This window comes from Neopelma chrysocephalum, unplaced genomic scaffold (genome assembly GCF_003984885.1).
Source record: "Neopelma chrysocephalum unplaced genomic scaffold, ASM398488v2 Primary Assembly neopelma1_75, whole genome shotgun sequence".
NCBI lineage: Eukaryota > Metazoa > Chordata > Aves > Passeriformes > Pipridae > Neopelma > Neopelma chrysocephalum.
Window position 1 is genome coordinate 5198950 of NW_020897736.1, and position 20218 is coordinate 5219167.

Genomic DNA, 20218 nt, shown 5'->3' on the forward strand with positions numbered 1-20218 from the left:
ACAGCTCAGAGCCAGGTTAAAATGCTTTTTAATGGGTAACTGCAGAAGGGCACATCCATTGAGGAGGCTCATGAGCTCTCTGATAGGATCCAGTCAAATGTGAAAATTGAGGGATCACAGACAGCAGCAGCAGATATCCCTGCTGGCAGCATCGCTCACCACGGCTCCCAGACCAGGCTGTTTCTTTTGGAACCACTGGTCACCTGCATTACAAACAACTGGCAAGGAACAGCCTTTCACAGAAACCAGAGACTTCCTTGATGCTAAAAATGCATCCAGGACCTAATGAGACAAATAGCCTACAGAAATGCCAGGTGTGCCTGTACCGAACAGGCACCTCCAGGAGGCAGGAGGATCTGCCCCATGCACGGCAGGGTGCTCATGTGGATGAATGGAAATGTGTGCTGTGGCACCAGCAGGAATAGTTCTGTTCCTTCCTAGGAACAGAATGGTGCTCACTCCTGATAACTGTAGGTGATGAGATGCACACACAGGTGTTATACTAACATTTATAATTATGCAAATCCAAATAGATAAATGGGGGGGGTGTTTGCCAAGAATTAGAGACTGTTATTTGCATTTTACTACAATACATGTTAGCTGGTTTTGTAGCTGCTGGTTATTCAGGGACTGCCAGAATTTGCTGAACTGCTTGTCAGAGCTATTGATGGCTCCAGGTAGAAAAGCTCTGACAAAAGGTCAGGGGCAGACGAGTTTCTTGCTCACCCCAAAGTTGACATTTGCAGCCTTGTAGCCCAGAGTAACAAAGGCACAATGAGCCACAGCCATTTAAGTCTTCAAACCTCCTTATTCCCTCTGAGAAAGCCTGGTCTGGTGCAAACCTTGCTTCCGTACAACAAATACGACAGTGCTGAGAGCATCACTGTGCACTGTCTGTAGATGGACTTCAGTGTTTTTCCCTACCAGGAATGTGCTGTTGAGTGTGGACTGTGTCACTGGACACCAGCAGGGACTTTTGGAAACAGTCTCATCTGAGAGGCTCTTATTAACTGCTATATGCTGATGCAGGAAATTGGTGTCAAAACATCCCTCATTTCAATGCAGAGGGTTACTTCTGAGTCCTAGGTAGTTTCTTCAGAGAAAATACCAGCTCCAGCTGCCACCAGGAATCACAAGAGTGTTTTCAGTCCTGAGCATGCCCCAAACAGGATGCCAAAAAGCTGCCTCCTAACTAAAGGCCTCTCTCAGCATGCAGTAAATCCAAAATTTCATGGCCAAATATTTATAGATTCTACTTTTTCAGTTTAGGTATGTAAGTATCACCCTAATCCTCAACCTCCCTCTCAGTGGACTAACAGAATAAAATGAAACAAGACAAACATTTTAAAGCTCCACCTCCTAAAAAAAGAGTTTTTAAGATTACCAAGGCTCGATATCGTATGTATAGATCAAAATCACATTCTTCTTATCAAAGGACAGCATTCCCTGGAGTTCAGACTTGCAGCCACAAGGATGTTGGTTTTCTGAAGTCAATGAAGACAGTGAGACAAGAGATTTTACTTAAACTATATATTTTTACATAAAACAACTTTATGTTACAATAAAATCAGATAAAAATCACAAAGTTATATAATAAGTTCATAAAGAAAAAAATCAAGTTTTCCTTTTAGAGATATAAAACCCAGCATTTACTGCTACTAGGAGTCTAAATGTTAACATTGACTGTCTATGGTCAATTTGAAAAAAGAAAAAAAAAGAGGAAAGTACTTTTTTACAGCAGACAAAATGATGAGGTAAGAGATGCTTTTACAATGATCCAACTGTAGTAAACACTTCAGTTTTCATTAAACCATATACTAAATATAATAAACCCAAATAAAAAGATACATTTAGAGCACTGCAGTGTTTTCCCACAGTTGTGTACCAACAAATTGTCAGTCATTCACTAAACTTTACTTGAAACAGTAAAAACAGGGTGTATGTTTATCTTTAGTACTAAAATCTCATAATAATCTAAATATTTTGGTATAGCAGACCACACTAAAACACTCTCAGAACTTTCAACTACAAGGGATATATCATATTAAAAACGATGTGCTTTGTTTGCCATTCATGATGAGCTTTATAGAATATTATGTTCATGATCACTATTAGGCAATTAAATGAAAACATCTAAATGCTGCAAAATACTCTTTTATTGAGCATAGCTCCCTCATCACATATCAAAGTTAATCAGCACACTGCAAACTTAGAAACTTATTTCACAAATCTTACATATCCGTTCTTTTAGCTTTAGTATATGGCTAAAATAATTATTGCTGACCAGTGTTAAAAAAAAAAACAAACAAACCAAACCCAAACAAAAATACACCAGCAGACAGATTTTTCTCAAGTGCCTTTTGTGTGTGTACCATTAATATTAGTTAACTAAATGAACTAAATTTTAAAATGTGCATATAAAATTTTTGGAGGTATAGGCACCTTCATCTGAAGACTGTATGTTCATGCTACCGGTTTAAAAAAAAAGAAAAAAAGAAAAAAAAGAAGAGCTAAGACAATACACAGTAGAAAATCAAACAGGTTGGACATCCAAAATCCTCCAGGGACACAAGCAAAGCCCTCCTGGCCAGGACCAGCTCTGCCCACAGCCTGCAGGAGAGCCCTCATTTGGGAAGCACCTTTGTCATATTTATCATTCACCTCCTCACTCTATTTCACTTCAGGTACCTTATTATTTACCACAGAGAGTGGTATTTAAGACGTGCAAACTTCATGTAACTGTCAAGTTTACATTCTAATAGCGAGCCTAAAACACTGTCCAGCTCTCAGGCCACAGGACTCCAGGCACAGCATCCCTGGCCAGGCTGCGTGAGCCAGATGGGGCTCTCCCACTGGTGGTGTGTCTGGATTAAACATCCTGTGGCTACATATTGCTTTGCCTGATGCACAGGTGCTTGTTGAACATGATCTATGGAAAGAAAAGTTGCTTTAGGGTAGCTCTATGTCTTACCATTGTTAAATTGTGTCCACAACCAGACCCTGGCAGCCCAGCCATGGAGTCCTTGCTGCCTTTCAGCCCCCGCCAAAAGCTGAACCTGCCCTTATGCAAGGTCCCTGGTACTGCTGAGGCCCTGTAGGACAGCAACAGCTTTTCCTATTTTTGACTGCAACTGGGTGATCATAACCAGTGCTGCAACACTCTCACACTGCTCAGCTCTGTGTGTGAGGACATTCGCCTTCCATCCCTCACATCACCACCCGTGTGATATGCTGAGGACTTTTTGATAATTACAGGCTTGACAAGTCCAGAAGTGCCTGAACAAAGGTGGGTGAGCTGATGGATCAGTGTGGCCATAGACCTTTGGCCCATCCACAGCTTGTGGGCAGAGCACCTTTCACCAAAGCCTCTGCTGAAACAACCATCGAAATTAGCTGCTGCTGCTGACCCCTCCTTACACCCCTTCCCTTCAGGTTCAGCATTGGTCACACACTAAGCTGAGTGAGGTGTTTCACCCTTATAGCAGTTTTATTTTTGTTAATCCATAGGCTCAGGAAGACAACACTATATTCTTTACAAGCCACTGATGGGTTTTGCAGAGATAATGCTTTGGAAGAGCCTAAGGAAGAGCGTGGTCTTGTAGCTGAGAAACTCCCACCACTGCAAGGTGGTGGCAGTAACAGAGAATTTTCCTTCTGTTACTTAAGAAGCCACCAAAGGTGGCAAAAAATTAATAAGGGAGAAAATAAACACTTGGGAAAAAAATTGAACAGCACAGAGAAGAGTGCAGAAGCCTAAGGACAATTTAGGCTCCCCGTGCCCAACAAGCCACCCAGCAAACACAGGTAGGTGAGCACCTGCCTCAGCACCACAAATGCTTTGGCTGGTACCCTTGGAAAGCAATGGCAGTGACAACAGGCAGAACAGCAGAAACCCTTCCCACTCACCCTAATTTACTGGGCAGCTTTAAAAAAATGTTCTCCCTAAATCGTTCAGATAAAAATAAAATCAGGTGTTTGTCCAGAAAAAAGACATTGTCTAAAGAACATTTGTTTTCTGGGTACAGATGCACCCAGCATAAAACTGTTTTTAAAAGGTGCATCTTTTGAATACTAGGATACAGAAAGGGAGAGGTGGCATGGAATTCCTTACAGGAAAGGCAGTTTTCTTCCAGTGAGCTCACTTAGCAAAGGAGACACCAATTAGATGTAGACAGAACACTGCGAAGTACTACTTTTGCTGAAAATACACTTTTAGACCAAACAAAACTACTTGTGAAGTTGAGTCAAAATTGGCAAATAAAGATTCAGCCAAATAGTAAAAAAGAAAAAGGTTAACCTACTTTATTTTGAGGTGTGAAACAATGTTTCAGTTTTCCATTTTGAAATAATTTGTTCCTAATATGAGACTAAGGTAATTTTCCAAAATGTGATGTAACATATCCAATGGAACATTAGATATGAAACAATTGAAAACAATTCTCTTCATGTATTTTTATTTCACTGAATATTTTTTGGTTTTGTGCTAATATGAAGTAGCCCTGTTTATTTCTCATTTTGGCCACCAAAAAACATTCAAACCCCACCATTATTCAGCAGCTCTAACACCAGCTAAAAGAAGCGACGCAGCCCAGAGGACAGTAAGACACTCTCTGCCCTGGTGTCACAAGAGGCCAGCACAGATTTTTCTTCCTAAAGCCCCCAGCTTGTTGATGCCATGAAGGCCAGACAGGAGGGATGGGCAGCGTGGCAGGATCTGTGGTGGTGCAGCCGACAGAACTCAGCACAAGAAGTGCCAAGCACAAGATCTTTGTTAAAAAAAGACTGTGTAAGTGAGGTAGGAGAGATCCTGCCATCAACCACTTAAAGGGAGAAATCTGTGCCCAGAAAGGGAACTCAGGGTGGCCCAAGGTGAGATCCAGCCTCGTATAAAGACACCTCCACTCAGGCTGGATGGAATTGGAGCACTGACCAACACACTGCTGATGGCATTTGGAAATCAGGATTTGTCCAGCACTGTATAACAAAATCAAAGTTTGCAGACCCTCTCTGGGACAGGGATGACCATTTCTTTGTCCCAGCAGCATTTGGGGCCATCCCTCAGCAGGTGTCTGCCAACTGAACTCAGGGTGCTCACGGGGACAGGCTGAGTTCCAACCATGCACAAAGGGTGGATTAAATGCATCCATAGGATGGTGCCTGCATTTTGGTGGGGAAGGCTGGCTGCCCTGGTGCTCCCACCTGGAGGGAAGAGGCATTTCAATGCGTGGACAAGTCTCTGAGGAGCAGTGTGAGGCTCATGATTTGAGCCTCATGGGTTATTGCTGGGCCATCACAGAGCGTCGAGGAATAATCAGTGTGTGACACTGATGGTCCCTGCTCAGCAGGAGCATGGGATGCCAGTCCTGGGGCAGGAATGGGGCCAGGTCAGAGAGGGCAGCTGCAGCTGGTACCCAAACATTCCTGAGAGCATGCACTGCCTCTTCCTAGTACACTTTTGGCTTTTGAAGAGGAAAAATACAATGAAAGAGAGAGAAAGGCTAAAAGAGATGGAGTTTGGGGAAGTTTTTAAGTGATTATACATAGAAGCTTTCAACTTGCTGCTGCTGGGAAGGAAAAAGAAAGAAGGCAATTATAGCAAGACCTTGGATTCTTGAAGGATGGAGTTTCCCAAAGTATAGAGCTGTGTACAGGCATCCCTAACAACTCAACATCAGAGCAATAGAAGATAACGAGCAAATACATACATTTGGGACAAGACTAGAACAGACAGGGCAGGGATTTCTCTAAGAACACCCCCATCATTCCTCTGGTGGGCACAAAGCACCCAGAAATAACTGCCTGTGTCAGAGCTATGCACTGGCTTAATGTGCCAGCATTAAACTCCATCTGTTAAATCAATGCAATCCCATGGAAACACTTCTCTTGCAATCTAAGAGTGGCTTAATACATTCCTAATGAACTGGATCTGAGATAGACCTGACTAAAGTGGGAAAAAAGATCTGAATTAACCCCAATAAAATAATTTGTTCACAGAATCTTTTGCATAATTTTACCCGGAATCTAACATGTTAAAAACATAGGTTATATTAAAACAAAGAGGGAATCCCTAAGATTACTCAACAGGAAAAAGAAGATAGAGTGGAGTCCATCATACAAAAGCAATGAACCACTGTGAGGAGTAGGGCCCTGACTGCCAGTACTTCTTGCAGCTCTTAGTTGTGTTATGCTGTGATTCCCAGCTGATGCAGGGACCAAAATCAGCATGGGAGAAGAGGAGAAGCAGGATGAGCTGCCTGATAAATAATGGTGTATATCCGACTTTCTATCAAATAAGGAGACTAAAAACAGAGACTACTTGTGCAGAACCATACAGAGTTTCTGATGTCATTTTCATTTTGAGAAGTCTGATCTAACCCCCACATTATGCAACTATTGAATCTTCCACACTGGCAAAGTCTAATTTTCACACGCCTACATGTTATGTACCTGATCTTTATTTTTATTTTTAAATATCAACAGCCTACAGCAATTTTGTTTTAAAGAGACTTAAATGGTCATAATGGTTATAAAGAGTCCCAGCTTCACATCCATTGTTTAAAAGGAGTAAAAGCAAAAATACTCAGAGTCTAGTCTGAAAAACAGGCAGTGAAGATAATGTAACAGATGAAAAGAAAATTCAAGGGACAATTGCAGACAGACCCTATCCCCACGATGGGGATTATATATTCAGGTGCAAAAAAGTATTCAATGCCTGTTTCATCTATAACCTACCGTTCTTTCAAAGGTCATTTTAGTAATAGAAAAAAGCCCCTACATTCAAAAAAAACATGGCCATTTTACATCAGTCACTGCTGGAAAGCACTAACATGGTGCTTAATCAAGAAGCAAGTAATAATGTCACACAAACAAAAGTACTTCCCTGAATTAATTCAGATCCCATGTAAACACTCTCAAACCAGGTTGTGAAAAAAGAAGAGAAAGAAGCTGAAGGAAGTCCTAGGGAAAGAGCAAAACTTGGGCTGGGTTCTCCTCTCTGGCCCATTTTATATTCCTATCTGTAATTAAGCAAACTTCTTTCTCACTGGAGGCCAGGGTATGACCTTGCATTTCTCAAAACACCCTTAGAGCTGCTGAATAACCAGTTCAAGAATAACAGCAGTTCTGCATCTCAGGTTGGGGTGGGGGGTTTTTTGTACAGTATAACTTGGTGACTAATTCTCACCCTACTGCCAAAGAATGCAGAAATCATAGGAAAGGATTTTCATTTCATGTGGTCATGACCCTGTCAGACTTGTGGGCAGAAACCTGCTTCTGAGCAGCACCTTCAAGTAACCTTATAATGCTTTTATGCATTGTCTCCTTCTTCACTGCTGCAGAAGTTAATCAACAGTGATCAAGTTGCACAGAGGGGCATGAGTCATGTACAAACCAGCAACATATCACTTTTAAAAATAAATATCTGGTCCCCAAACTCAGGTGGGCATTTTTCAGAGATGCACATAATGAAGGGACTGTATGGGTTCAAAACTGAAGGCTAAAGAGAGGTGATGCTGCTAAGCAAGAGAAGCTGTCCTCACCAACTGGGTAAGACTCATGACTTCAAGAGCTGAAACTCATTTCTACATCATTGACTTTGTGCTGTATGGGTCCAGGCAAGCAAATGTAACCTCTGTCAGAGGTTATCTGAAATCCACTGCACTTTGTTTGTTTTTCTTTTTTTTGGTGAATCAGGCCTGATTGACGTGGTCCCTAAAGATCCTGGTATCTGTGTGAAGTGATTCACTTGACTGCAGCTCACCACAGGCACATTTTACAAACTGCAGGAGCTCCAGATAATCTCTCTACTCCTCCAAGGAATAAAAGTCTTTGTTGCTAAGAGTGCTGATAGTCCGGACAGGAAAAAGACTTGTTTTCTGTTTCTATGGTTGCAACAGCCCTTAAGAAAGATATAAATTTCCCTGCAACAACTAACTGCATATTCATTTTAAGGTAGATCTAGTTCCAGATTCCTGAGACAGAACCCTCTACCTGTTCCCAACCCCACAAAGCCAGAGCAGCAATATAGAAAGTTTCTAATCTCAACAGAATTCAGTGAGCAGCACGATTGGTTTGGTAAATAAACAAACAAAACAAGAAACCCACCAAAAAAAACCCCACAGCAAATTTTCAGCCTCTATGTACAAAACCAATGCAAACAAGTGGAACATTCTAGTTATATTTCGTAAAACACATGTTTGGGATCAACAAAACATCAAACATCCAGACCCTAGATTACAAAAAAGATCTATTGCCATCTAATTGTCAACCCCAAGTTTAGACAGTCCTTGTCGGAAATCATGTAATTCATCTATCTTCCCGTCTAGTACATCTAAAAAATTCTTTAATTCAGTTTTAAGGTTGGTCTGCCTATGTTTACTCTCTTCAACTTCTGTCCTTAGAGTTCTGACTTTCTCTTCAAGATCTTTGTTCTTTTTCTCAGCAGCCTTAAAGACAAAAGAACAATAAAAGGAATCATGGAGATGAAGGATGAACAGCATTTCATACTTTAAAGCAACAAATGGCAGCTGGGCTGTGCAAGTTTGCTTCAACTTCTGCAAACTGATTAACACAAGCACCTTCGAAAGCAACAGACATGTGCTAGTCCGATTAAAAGGAAAGAAAGCCCATACAGGAAAGGACACAGATTAACTGGAAAAGATGCTTTGCATCAAACTTTGTCATTTGGTTGATATCTTCAAATTCAGCTGGATTTAAATCATGCCCTGTGCATACATTTCTGTCATTGCTACAGTTGCAGAATTAGACACTGTGCCATCAATTACATACAGAATTATCTGGGGTGGTTTAACCTTGAAAAACAAGCTTAGAAAATACTGTCTGAGGAATAAAGTTGCTTTATTCAGCACTTTTGGATTTATTGGTAAAGTTCCACTTTGTGTGAGCACTCAGGCAAGGAATGGGGTAGCCAGGTAACCCTTCCTTTGCTGCACTTTGTTCAACTATTTTCCCCTCTCTTACACTCTTCTGCGTATTCTTCTCTATTTCATGCATGTAAGCTCATGCTTATTCTCACAAAAGCCACAGACCACATCTTTTACCATCCTGAACCAAACAAAATTCATATTTTAGCCATTTCCAGCATCTGCATTCCTCAGCAACCTTCTAAAATATTTTAGGTCATTTAGGTTATCAGAGTGATGGGATTTATCGATTGGATTTCACTTCATTGATGAGACTGCTAATATTTATTCTCCTTTCATGTATTAATTCATTGCATTTAAACAATCCCTGACTTGAGGAAGTGATGCCCAAAGTCCAGCTGCTGGCTGGGGCAGGGCTCCCACACCCCGTGAGCTTGGCTCCAAGCAAGCACCTCCCAGCAGAGGAGCCACATGTGCACAGCCAAACGCTGCTGGAAAAGGATGACACAGCACATAAATGCATCCTCAGGTGAACTTTTATCCCTGATGGTGTGCAGCTATGCTCGTCTGTTTCTTTCCCAAAAGCCTTCCCTGGTGCCACTGCAGCAATTAGCCCCAGGTCTTGGATTGCTGCTCAACACACGAGGCTGTGGTGCAGCTCCACGAGCCCAGAGCAGCAGAAAATACAGGATACAGGACAGCCTGGAATCTGCAGGAGATATATGCAACATGATCCCAGGCAAACCAATTTCTGCAAACAGTAAGGCAAAGAAACGGAGCTATTTAATTACTCCTATGCTGGGAAGGGCATGGTATATTTTGCATGTAATTAGCATTTTTTTGCTCTTACAAACTGGAGGCCTTTTGCCTTCAAACACTGAAGTCTGAACAGAGAAACGCATATAGCTGTGAGAAAGAAAGTAAATGTACCAACTTTTTAAAAATTAATTTTACTGCTAAACTGTACCTGTAATTGTTCAGATACAGATTCACATTCTGACATTAGCTCTGGTATAATTTCACCCTGCTTTCGGAGCTCTTCCAGTTCCTTTGAAAACATAAAAGAAAAAAATAATATTAGTGCAAGCTTCAATTTAAAACATAATGGAAATTTGAGATGATGAAATGGCTTTGCATATTTTATTGTATTCTGCACAGTATTTGGATGGAAAATAACCAAAATAACTTGTCTGCATTCCAAAATTGCTAATTTTCTACTTGGATACATTTTTTCACTGAATTTTATACTTTGCATTTCTAAAACAGACAATGCAATCCAATCTCTAGCATGAATGCCATGAATTATATTAATGAAATCTTAACCTTAACCTAAACCACATACCTATAAAAGATATATTAAATAACAGAGAAATCTGAAGGACTGTAATGCTATAAGCAATTTATAGATGGTAGCAAAGAGCAAATCACATGTACATTTTCAGTCATATATGACAGCAAATAGAAAGGCCAATGGCAATATCAGCTGCATATATAGAGGCATCACACAGAGCACAGCTGTAATGGGCTCTCCTCCATGGTACAGCTCTGAGAACCACCCCCCTCCTCAAAAATCTGTATTTGGTTCTGGCATCATTACCTAAATACAGCAGATTAGCTGAAAGGAGTTAACGAAAAGAGCAACATGACTTGATAGGAGTCCATGTCTCTGTTGGAAATTAAGACAACCTGACTACATGAATACCACAAATGAACACCACCAATGTGGGTAGTAGGGAAAGACTCAAAGAAAGGCTGTACATTTTTGCAGAAAGATTGTTAGAGGAATCTGAAAAACATATTTGCAACTCCAAGAGAAACTCCGACTTGAAAAAGTGCAAGATCCTTCTCCAGAAACTGCCCATGTAGGTGATGGTCTCAAGAGTAAGCAGGGGTATATCCCTGGACTACCTGGACTTGTGTAAAGCACTTGACAGTGTCCCACACAACATCCTTGTCTCTACATCAGAGAGACATGGATTTGATGGATGAATCACTTGGTGGATAAGGAATCAGCTGGATGGCCACACTCAAAGAGTTGCAGGCAACAGCTTCATGTCCAGGTGGAGTCCAGTGACAAGTGGTGTTCCACAGGGTTCAGTATTGGAGACAGCACATTTTTTACTCCAGGTTTTTTGTGAACTGCACTGAAGAATTTAACTAACGTAAGAGTAACTATATTCAGACAATGTCCCAGCTGCTGATATAGGGGAAAGAAAGGGTAACTCACCCTTTGTTTTGAGATACGAGCTCCTGTGCATATATATCTGTATCTGCATAATGGCTTAGAGCTCACATCTCAAAATATAAATATATTAATACGATATATACATTTACTATATATATAAGTACTATACTGTATACTTACCATATATAGTATAACAAAGTGTATGTACATTTATATACACACCATATATGGTATGTGGCATATAGCATATGACATAGATATACACATAAATAAATATTTCACTAGATGTGTCTGTCCTGATTTCCATGTCTTTACGTTTCTCTTTCCTCATTTCCTACATGAAGAGGATATCAACAGCTTCTCTTACACAGCAATGCTCATGAGCAGATTTCATGTGGGTTTGAATTCCAGACCATAAAAGGTTATTACTTATGGTTAGTTTAGAGCTAATCGAGAACCTGCTAATGTAAGCATGAATTTTTAAAACAAGTTAGCATATTGTCAGTGTAAATGCAAGACAGGCATGTAATATTTACAAGTCAATCTATTTTCTAGCTCATTTGGCACTGTAAAAACGTGAATCTTGAGGAAAACACTAGCAGAGAATAAGGGTTATGATACATGCTATTGCCACAGAAAGGCTGGGAAGAAAGAATGACATTTTCCTTTGAAATATAGGGCTCAAAAACATTACATTTATAACAGTGCATCAAAATCCATCTCCCTAAACTATTTCCTTGTGCCACCGTAAAACCCCTTAAGAGCACTGCTTTTAAGAGAACCAGCAGAGATGCTGTAATGGCACATGGCAAACTTGACTGAGCTGCTGACAGCTTTTTCTCTTCAGCCAGCACAGAGCACTTGGCCACTGTAAAAATGGGAAAAAAAAGAGGATCCCATTTTTTTCCCCACTACTCAGGGGTTTCAAGCCATCATCATAATCCTCCTTAGAAAAATTAACATCCTGTATGTCAAAAACTACAAACTGGGGTACTCCAGATGAATCTGAATTTCTCACTCTTGGCATTAGTCCTGAGATCAGAGGGAGACCATAAAACAGCAAAGCTGAAGACTATGAGCCATCCAGAAAAAGAAACAGGACTTGTTACACAAATGCCAAGTTATTTTGTAAATGATGTCTTTTTAATGATGGTCCTAATGTCTACAGGAATTTTGGGCATGGGGACTGACAAATGAATCTGTTCTCAGCATACATCTGTCTGGCACTGGGCAACAAGTTTCACCACTCTGGCTCTCCTATTGGGAATAGTGTTGTATACATAAAAGTATCATGTTTGTTAACCCCTGACAAATTAAACTGTGCCATCACAGCACATAACACATCGTGAAACTGAGACAGAGGAACTCTATCAAACTGTTGCTAAGGAGCTGTACATGGAAAACCCAGAAGCAGGCAACCTAGAAACACCAGGCTACTTCTGGTTGTAGGTGAGCCACTCCATAAATCTACACCCCAAGAGAGAAGCAGACAGACCCACTCAAACATGAAAATGCCATTTCAGTGTTCGGGACACTCACCAGCTCTTTGTCCTGAAGTTCTGTTTCCAGTTCTTGGAGACGTCTACTCAGTTGAGCATTTCTTTCCTTCTCTTTATTTATTTCATTGCACTGTTCCTCCAGTTCTTCAATCTTTAAGAAATATCAGACATTAGGTGAAATTTTTCAATTTTCTAAAAAACTGGGGGCGTGATGAAATGGGCATTGGATCTGTTTCCTAAATCACAGCATTTGATTCACCAAATTATCACTTCTTTCCTTAAAAAGAGCAAATTTACACATCCACTAGGAAGCCCTGGGTCTGTATTTATTCTCTGTCACAGTCTCTCGTATGAGTACTCAGGAATGCACAAAACACTGAGCTCCTAAAATAAGTGGAGCTGGGGATAAAATCTGCACTTTTCTATGAAACCAACACAAGACTACAAGGGATGGGTTTTCTTAACACAACAAGGAGAAGAAATATCTCCATCACTCCCAGCTTTGCCTCCTTGGGGGTTGCTTATTATTCCAGCTGGTGTACGAGGGACAGAACATCAAAACTGCAGGGGAAGAACCAGTTCAGAGCAACGTGAGCCACTTTGTTCTCTCGCCCAGGGAGGTGCTTTGCTCTCTCCATGCCTCCTCCTGCCAGCTCTGGACTCAGCTCCCAGGAGATGCACTTCCCACAGGCCAATGGGCCAGCTCATTAAAGTATGTACTTTAATTCTCAGCTTCGTGTTGCTTTGGGATTATAACTTCACTCATTTGAAGGTAGAGCAATATGCAAAAACTCTGACCTATTTAATAAAGGAGAAGGAACTTCCCAGGGTGCTGCAGTGGTGCAGTGTGAGTGTTGAGCAAGGAACCTACCTGGGGAAAAGCTCAGAAAACCTCCCTCTATAGAAAAAGATGGCACATTATACAGACAGCACTGCTGCAGTCTGGCTAGTCACTGGCATGATGACTTTGCAGCTGTAGCAAGGCAGTGTTTTAATAATGTCTTCATATCTAGTACAGCTACTGGTATGTACCATGTTTCATCAGTTAATTTTAATGAGAACAACTTTTGTCTGCAACAGTATAGGAAAGTAAATAACTACAGTACAAATTATGCCATTTTCTTGTAACAGCTAATACTAATTTGTTAATATACCATCAGTTAATATGGCTCTGGTTTGATCTCTGCATTACCACTGTGCACACATAGAACACATGTGAATAGACAGCTGAGTGTCTGCCTCAGGAAAAAGATTGCTCCACATGGATTTTCAGTGCCAGCAGACAACCCAAACCACCTCCAACACTGAAATACTACTTGCAGCTACTGACACACAAAAAGACATGAAATTTCTTCCTTCTTTGAAAGCAAACACTAAACAAAAAATATCCTCATCAGACTGATACAATCTGATCTCTAATTCAAATGTCCCAGTGATCCACCTAAGCAAAAAGGAAAAGGATGCAGCTTTTCTAAGACATTTAGGATGAATAAAGTGAAATTATCCCTTCAAGCAGTGCTCATGGAATCCAGGCTCTCCTGTGCCCAGGCTGGTGCCAGCCCCATGTGGAGGTGTTGCAGAAAATGCAGTATTATCTGAGGGATGGTACCAATGACTACTCTAAACTGAGACTTCACAAATTTAAACCTCTGAGTTGTTCTCTGTTGTAACCATTGCTAACCCTTCATCTTAACACTACTGAGAAATGTCCTCAATAATGAAGGGCAAAAGGCTTTTGACAGTGCCTCTTGGCAGGTTTCTGGATGTGCCAGGTGTTAGTGCTGGAGGACCCAACTCACAGCCCACAGTGCTGAGGAAATAACTCAAATCCTCGTTCCTCTGTATGTTGTAGGGATTGGCTTCTAATACTGAGTGGTTCCCAGCTTGGTTTCCTCTGAGAAACGAGGTCATAACCATGCCTTCTGCTCATTCATATCTAGCAGTATTTCAGTGAGCTTAGAAAGGAATATACAATTGTAACCCCACTTTAAAAACCTTTCTGGTTTATGATCCCATCCAGCAATGCCTGCTGATGCTAAGTCTCTTGAGGCAGCGAGCTTCACGTGATGGAGCAGCACAGTCTTTTGAACCTCCCTGCCTGCTGCACACAGAGGGAAGCAGCTGCCTTAACTCCAACTCTCTTTCAAAGACAAAATCCACCTCCTAACACACACAACGACAAAGCTGCAGAAATTCAAGAGAAAGCAATGGCAGGAGCAGCTAACAGGAGAGGATGGCTCTCCTGTGGGTATGCTCTGCTACCTTGCTCCTCAGCTGGTCGTTCTCCTCCTTGCAGGCTGAGAACTGCTTCTTCCAGTGCTCGATGCTGGCTGCAGACTCCTGCAGTGCTGTGGACAGCCGGGCGTTGCTCTCCCGCAGCGTCTGCAGCTCCGTCTCCCACTTCTTCACATTGGTTGAACTGAGAAAAACAGGATGCCATGAGGCGGTTTCAACTTCTAATCCTGTGAATTGTTATTCTTTACCTTGTCTGCAAACTCACCCACCATGGTGTGTTGGCCATTAATTTGTTGCAATAAGATGAAGAACACTCAGATATATGTAATTGCTTTTAGACTCTGCATGCCTAAGGAAGAACATAAGCCTTAATTTCACTGCCAAAACAAAGGGATCTACCAACTCCAGCAGCAGTGACCTGTGTGTCTGGAAGAAAAGCCCCGCTGTCAGAGGAGGCTGCAGGGTCCAGCTGGGATCCCCACCATTTGCACACAGGGGTCTCAGCCCAGTGCAGTACATGGTCCCTGTCACCTCCTGAGCTGTGTGGCTGTGCCTCACCTTGCCTCTGCTGCAGCACAGGCTGGGCACCTGGCACCCCTGCAATAAAGCCACTCTGCACATCTGCAGATGGTACAGTAATTCAGACTGGAGGATTTTAGGGCATTGACATGATCTATATTTGAATTTTTTTTTTAATGCTGAGTCTTAACTATAAAAGTGTTACATAATGCTGCAGAATTAAACTACTCATTCCCCAAAGCTTCGAGCTGCAGCACAGAGCACAAGATTAGAGGGTGAATGGGAGGAAGGCTTTGACACTCCCTCTGTGCTAGGTGCTGCTTGCCTGCAGAGGTGTCTTCAGCAGCAGGAACAAGCAAACATTATGGTTTGAAATAGTTTACGTTATTAAAATGTCAATAAAGAGAGATGATGTACTTCAAATATAATATATGCAACCTTGGAATTGCTCACAGGGTAACGCTGCTTATGATGCTGCTTTATTTTTTAAATACCTTTTTAAGAGTAGCTTGATTCTATTAGATTTCCTTTCCATTCACAGATACATTCACATGCAAGAGGCAGACAAGGCGAGATCCCAGTAGAGAATTATTCTATTTTAATGTCTAACTTTGCATATTGCGATGCCTGTATTTTCACTACAGCTGCAAATTACTCTTCTCAGCATTTTCAAATTATTTATCAAAGCAAATAGCAAAAAATGTGACTTCAAGGGGTTCTGTCCAGTTCAGAAACATCCCCCTAAGACTTCCAGGCAGCTTGATGAAAATATATTTCTCACTTCAACTTTTTATGGTTGAGTTCATTCCCTTTTATAATTTTAAATATCCATATCTATTTTCATCAAAGTAAGTGTAGCAAACTCAAAGAGGAAGAAAGATTGCCTTCACATGTTATCAGCAGCAATTGCTCCCTTATGGCTTTAATGTTATTTCTGTAGTTCTAAAACTTTATGAACAAAGATGGTTATAATAGTTGGCATCAGCAGAATAAAAGAGAGCTTATTTCTTCACAAACTGGATCAGGAATACATGAAATGGTAAATATCTCTCAACTGGATACCAGGAGGAACTTGCTAAAATCTGCTCATTCATCCATTCTGCTGCACCATTTTAAATTAATGCAATTACATTTGAATAATTTCTGTTAACATCACTAGCCATCAGATAATTACAGCACATTATTCCAATGCAATTTAGGTTTAAAGGAACTTCACCTTTGGGCTAGAGCAATTTTTAATTTATCATTCTCAGACTTGAGATGTGCCTCAGCAGGGCCACCATGTGATGCCTTCTCATCATCTGTGCCATTCACACTAGAAGCTCGAGTGGAGGAGGGTGTTTCACGTCCAGACTCCTGCAGCACAACACACAAACGAACACTGGGTGTCTCCTGCATCTCCTGCAAGACCACAACACCAATTTCTTTGCAATCTTGATCCCACACCACTTGGCTGAGACCTCGGCTCTCCTGGCAGAACAGTGGTAACACACACATACCCTTTTCATCTTGGCTGCAAAGCTGGTCTGTTTAAAAAGAATGAAAAAATTAGAATGATACACAAATGGAAGTTTAAAGTGTTCAAAAATTTTTTAAAGTTTTTTTTTCCCTGATAAGGCTTGTGTTTTCTAAAGGTTGTTTGGGTTTTTTTAAGATATTGAAACAAATCAGTGCACCTGGAAGCATGCAAAGCCCAAATTGACAAACAAACAAACAAACAAATACTGCTCCTTCAAACATACTATTCACACAGTGCTTGTGGCTGATCATCAACAGAGAACAAAGTGAACTACAAAGATCATGACCAAAGTCTCTATAAAAGAAGTATACAAAATCAGCTGCTCAGATCGATATTTGTGGACCCCAAAAAAGAGAGTAGTTTCAAGATTAAACGCATTCAGCAGTTTTTTTCTGATCATGAATCTGAATTCCTCTCTGATCAAAATTTGTCTAGTTTTCCTCCAAACACTGGCCCAGGCCAAGAATGTCTGCTGAGCAGAGTTCACTCTTAGCTAATGAAATGCACATGAAAATACAGTAAACCACACAGAGAGACTGGGACAACACTCAATTCCTTCAGTTTGTAAGAAACCCAGACCTCCCTGGACACAGAGGCACTTGGTGATAAAAGGTGTGCTGCCTAGAAAAGTGTATTGTACAGATATACAACACAAGCTTCTTCCAGCCACTCACTAAAGCACTGCATCTGTTCCCACAGCTTCCCATCAGCCACACCTACACAGGGAAACACTGTGGCCACAAAGTCAGGCTCTCCACTAGCAAATCAAACACCTACAAAAGCGGATTAGACAGATGACAAAAAGAAGGATCTCGATGAATCTCATTTACTATCTGCTGAAGTGCTACACTGACTTGCTCTCCAATGACTCAAACTCTCAAACTATGTGTAACATTACAAATCAAAGGATGCATAGCTTCCCCTGTTATTAAAAAAGTTATAACAGTTCAAGAACTGCTGAAAAAAATTAGAGGTAAATGAAAGCAAAGGGCATAGAAGGATGAAAAATATTCCTCTGACAATGCTAGTGTCCAGCATCTGACAATTACCTTCAGCAATCTCCATTTCATACACTTTAAGCTGGCTGCCAGAAGCTGGCACAGTTCATTAGGAAATGTAACTTTAAATTATTTATCCTGTATGTGTATAGGCATTAAAGCTAAATTACAAACCTGGGAATGATTGCTTGAGGTCTCAATTTTTTCTTGAGATCTGTCTCTTGCTAGTTTGGCAGCCTCTTTTACTTCTTGGAACTTCTCTGCAAACTGGAAAAAGCATGAAAGATATTAACTTGATTTATCTATTAAATCACTGAGATTACTATCTCTATATGGTTCACAGATCTCCAAAAGTGAACAACTAATTTTATTAATTTAAATTTTTTGGCATTAAAAAACATCTTAATTCTTTGGCAGGGAGGTTCTTTCAAAAGGAATGGGGATGTTTCTAAAAGAGGGATATCTCTGTACCTCTGGTTGACCACATTAAAACCCATAGAGGAAAAGGAGCTTTTAGTGTCTCCTGGTTTATTTCCTGCCCCTCTTCTGTTTCACTTGGTGTTGATGGTCTATTAAAGATGAAAGTACAAAAGACATATGTTTGGATAAAAATATTATCAATGTCTTCTATTCCTAAGAGCGAGTCAATTAAATTAAAGAATGCAAATAAGCTCATCTGCAGAATGCAAGCAAGGGATTATCAAGACACAGGAAAAATGAGAAGAAGGTAGATCTGAATGCATGATAGAGTCCTATGAAAATTAGACCAGAAAAGCTCTGGTCTAATTTTCTTATTACTGGCAAAAATAAATGTAGAAGACTTCAGAGAAAGGCTTGAATGCTTCCTGTAAGAGGGGGAAGGTGAGGGGAAGGAAAGATAAAGATGGCAAAGGACAAATCCCAACCTCTGCAAGTTGTTGTAGGACATCTGCTCCAAAGCCAGCCTGGCACTTTTGAAATACAATTATCACCACAGCCAGTCAGGGCTGCAGGGCTTCAAACACCCTAAACAGTGTTTAAAGTTTTAAAAGGAGGATTACAAAGATGGAAAAAAAAGGTGTAATACATAATTTATTTTTTAAATTAAGATGTATCCAGTATAAGGATGGGTAACTTTGTTTTTCAGCTAAAGCAGCTTGGTCTCGCTTGCCTGTGTTTTGAGAAACCTGAAATGCTAGAAAGGTAGGACATATTAAAAGTAAAAATATAAATAGATGTATTTTATTGCACAGTTTGTGAATGAAAAGATTGCCATTATATCCTCGGATAGTTCAGAATACTTATGAAAAAACTATACATAAAAGCATGAAAAAATACATCAAATTTTATAGTTGAGGAATAGCAAGAATCATTACCCACTTACTAATCTTATCTTCTAACTTCTAGATTTATGGCAGATATTTAGCATGCTCTCTGTCAGTAAAATATTGGGACTGTAAAGACTGACAAAACAAATCTCCATTGGGTCTAAAAGAAATATGGATTTATATGTGGAGGCACCAATGTTTTGTATAATACAAAAAATGGTAATTTCCAAAACACACACACACACACATCAGTGTTAAATCCCATGGACAAGCACACTGTAAAAGCTGAGTGAAATTTTGGGTGTACTCTACGATCTATGAGGATGCCTATGAATGAAGATGGAGCTCTGGAATCCAGCTGTTTTCTTTACAACAGCTGACATTGCATATGCAAAGCTCTCGTGTGCTCTTGGATGGCAGCAGTTGCCATCTGATGGCATGTGCAGTCGCTGCACACACAAACGACTTGATTACCTTTGTAGCACTTTACAGATCGTTAGGAACAAGCACATTTGTGCCTTAAGTGATTTAACTCCAGCTTTACACAAAATGTATCTCCTGCTGTGACAAAACAGCTATAACCAGCTGATTATTTCTAAAATATTATATCAATAGTAAGTTCTATATTTGGGTTTCTTCAAAATAGTATTAGGCTGGTTTGAGTCTGTCTTTTATAATAAATCTCTCTCTCTCTTTTACAATAAATCTTTTCATCTTATGTATGAAAAACTTATGAGGGTTCTTCACGGACGATATGAAATGTGAAATGACAAAAAGAATTGGGAGCGATCTATCAAATTTTATTTTTGCAGCTATCTTCATAAAGCACACAGGAGACTGCTGTGAAAAATTATGTGAGTTGAGAAGGGCATTTTTTCTACACTTCCATAATAAAAAATTGTTAATCTTCAATACTAAACCAATAATGATCTCATTGAATAATAGAGTTCCGTCATGTCTGAAACACCAACAGAAGTATTTAACACATTTGCTTTTAGAAACAAGTACAAATAACTGATTTTTTTCACTATCTTACAAACAGATCTTTGGTTTTAAGTGTCAAAATATTACCCT

At 40.3% G+C, this 20218-nt stretch overlaps 1 protein-coding gene across 3 annotated transcripts in view; it reads right to left on the reverse strand.

The window, feature by feature from the left end:
• Window positions 1–8160: 8160 nt before the first annotated feature.
• Window positions 8161–20218, reverse strand: part of HOMER2 (homer scaffold protein 2) — a 56962-nt gene continuing 44904 nt past the window's right edge. The window contains exons 4-10 of one of the 3 annotated variants that reach the window (XM_027688372.1): window positions 18012–18104; window positions 16820–16846; window positions 16537–16676; window positions 14829–14985; window positions 12607–12717; window positions 9850–9930; window positions 8161–8444 (exon numbers count right to left, since the gene is read on the reverse strand). In XM_027688372.1, coding sequence (XP_027544173.1) covers window positions 8256–8444; window positions 9850–9930; window positions 12607–12717; window positions 14829–14985; window positions 16537–16676; window positions 16820–16846; window positions 18012–18104 — 798 coding nt within the window. In that variant the 3' untranslated portion in view covers window positions 8161–8255. Of the gene's footprint in view, window positions 8445–9849; window positions 9931–12606; window positions 12718–14828; window positions 14986–16536; window positions 16722–16819; window positions 16847–18011; window positions 18105–20218 lie in introns of all 3 variants that reach the window. The other 2 variants (XM_027688371.1, XM_027688373.1) reach the window with 2 other exon arrangements.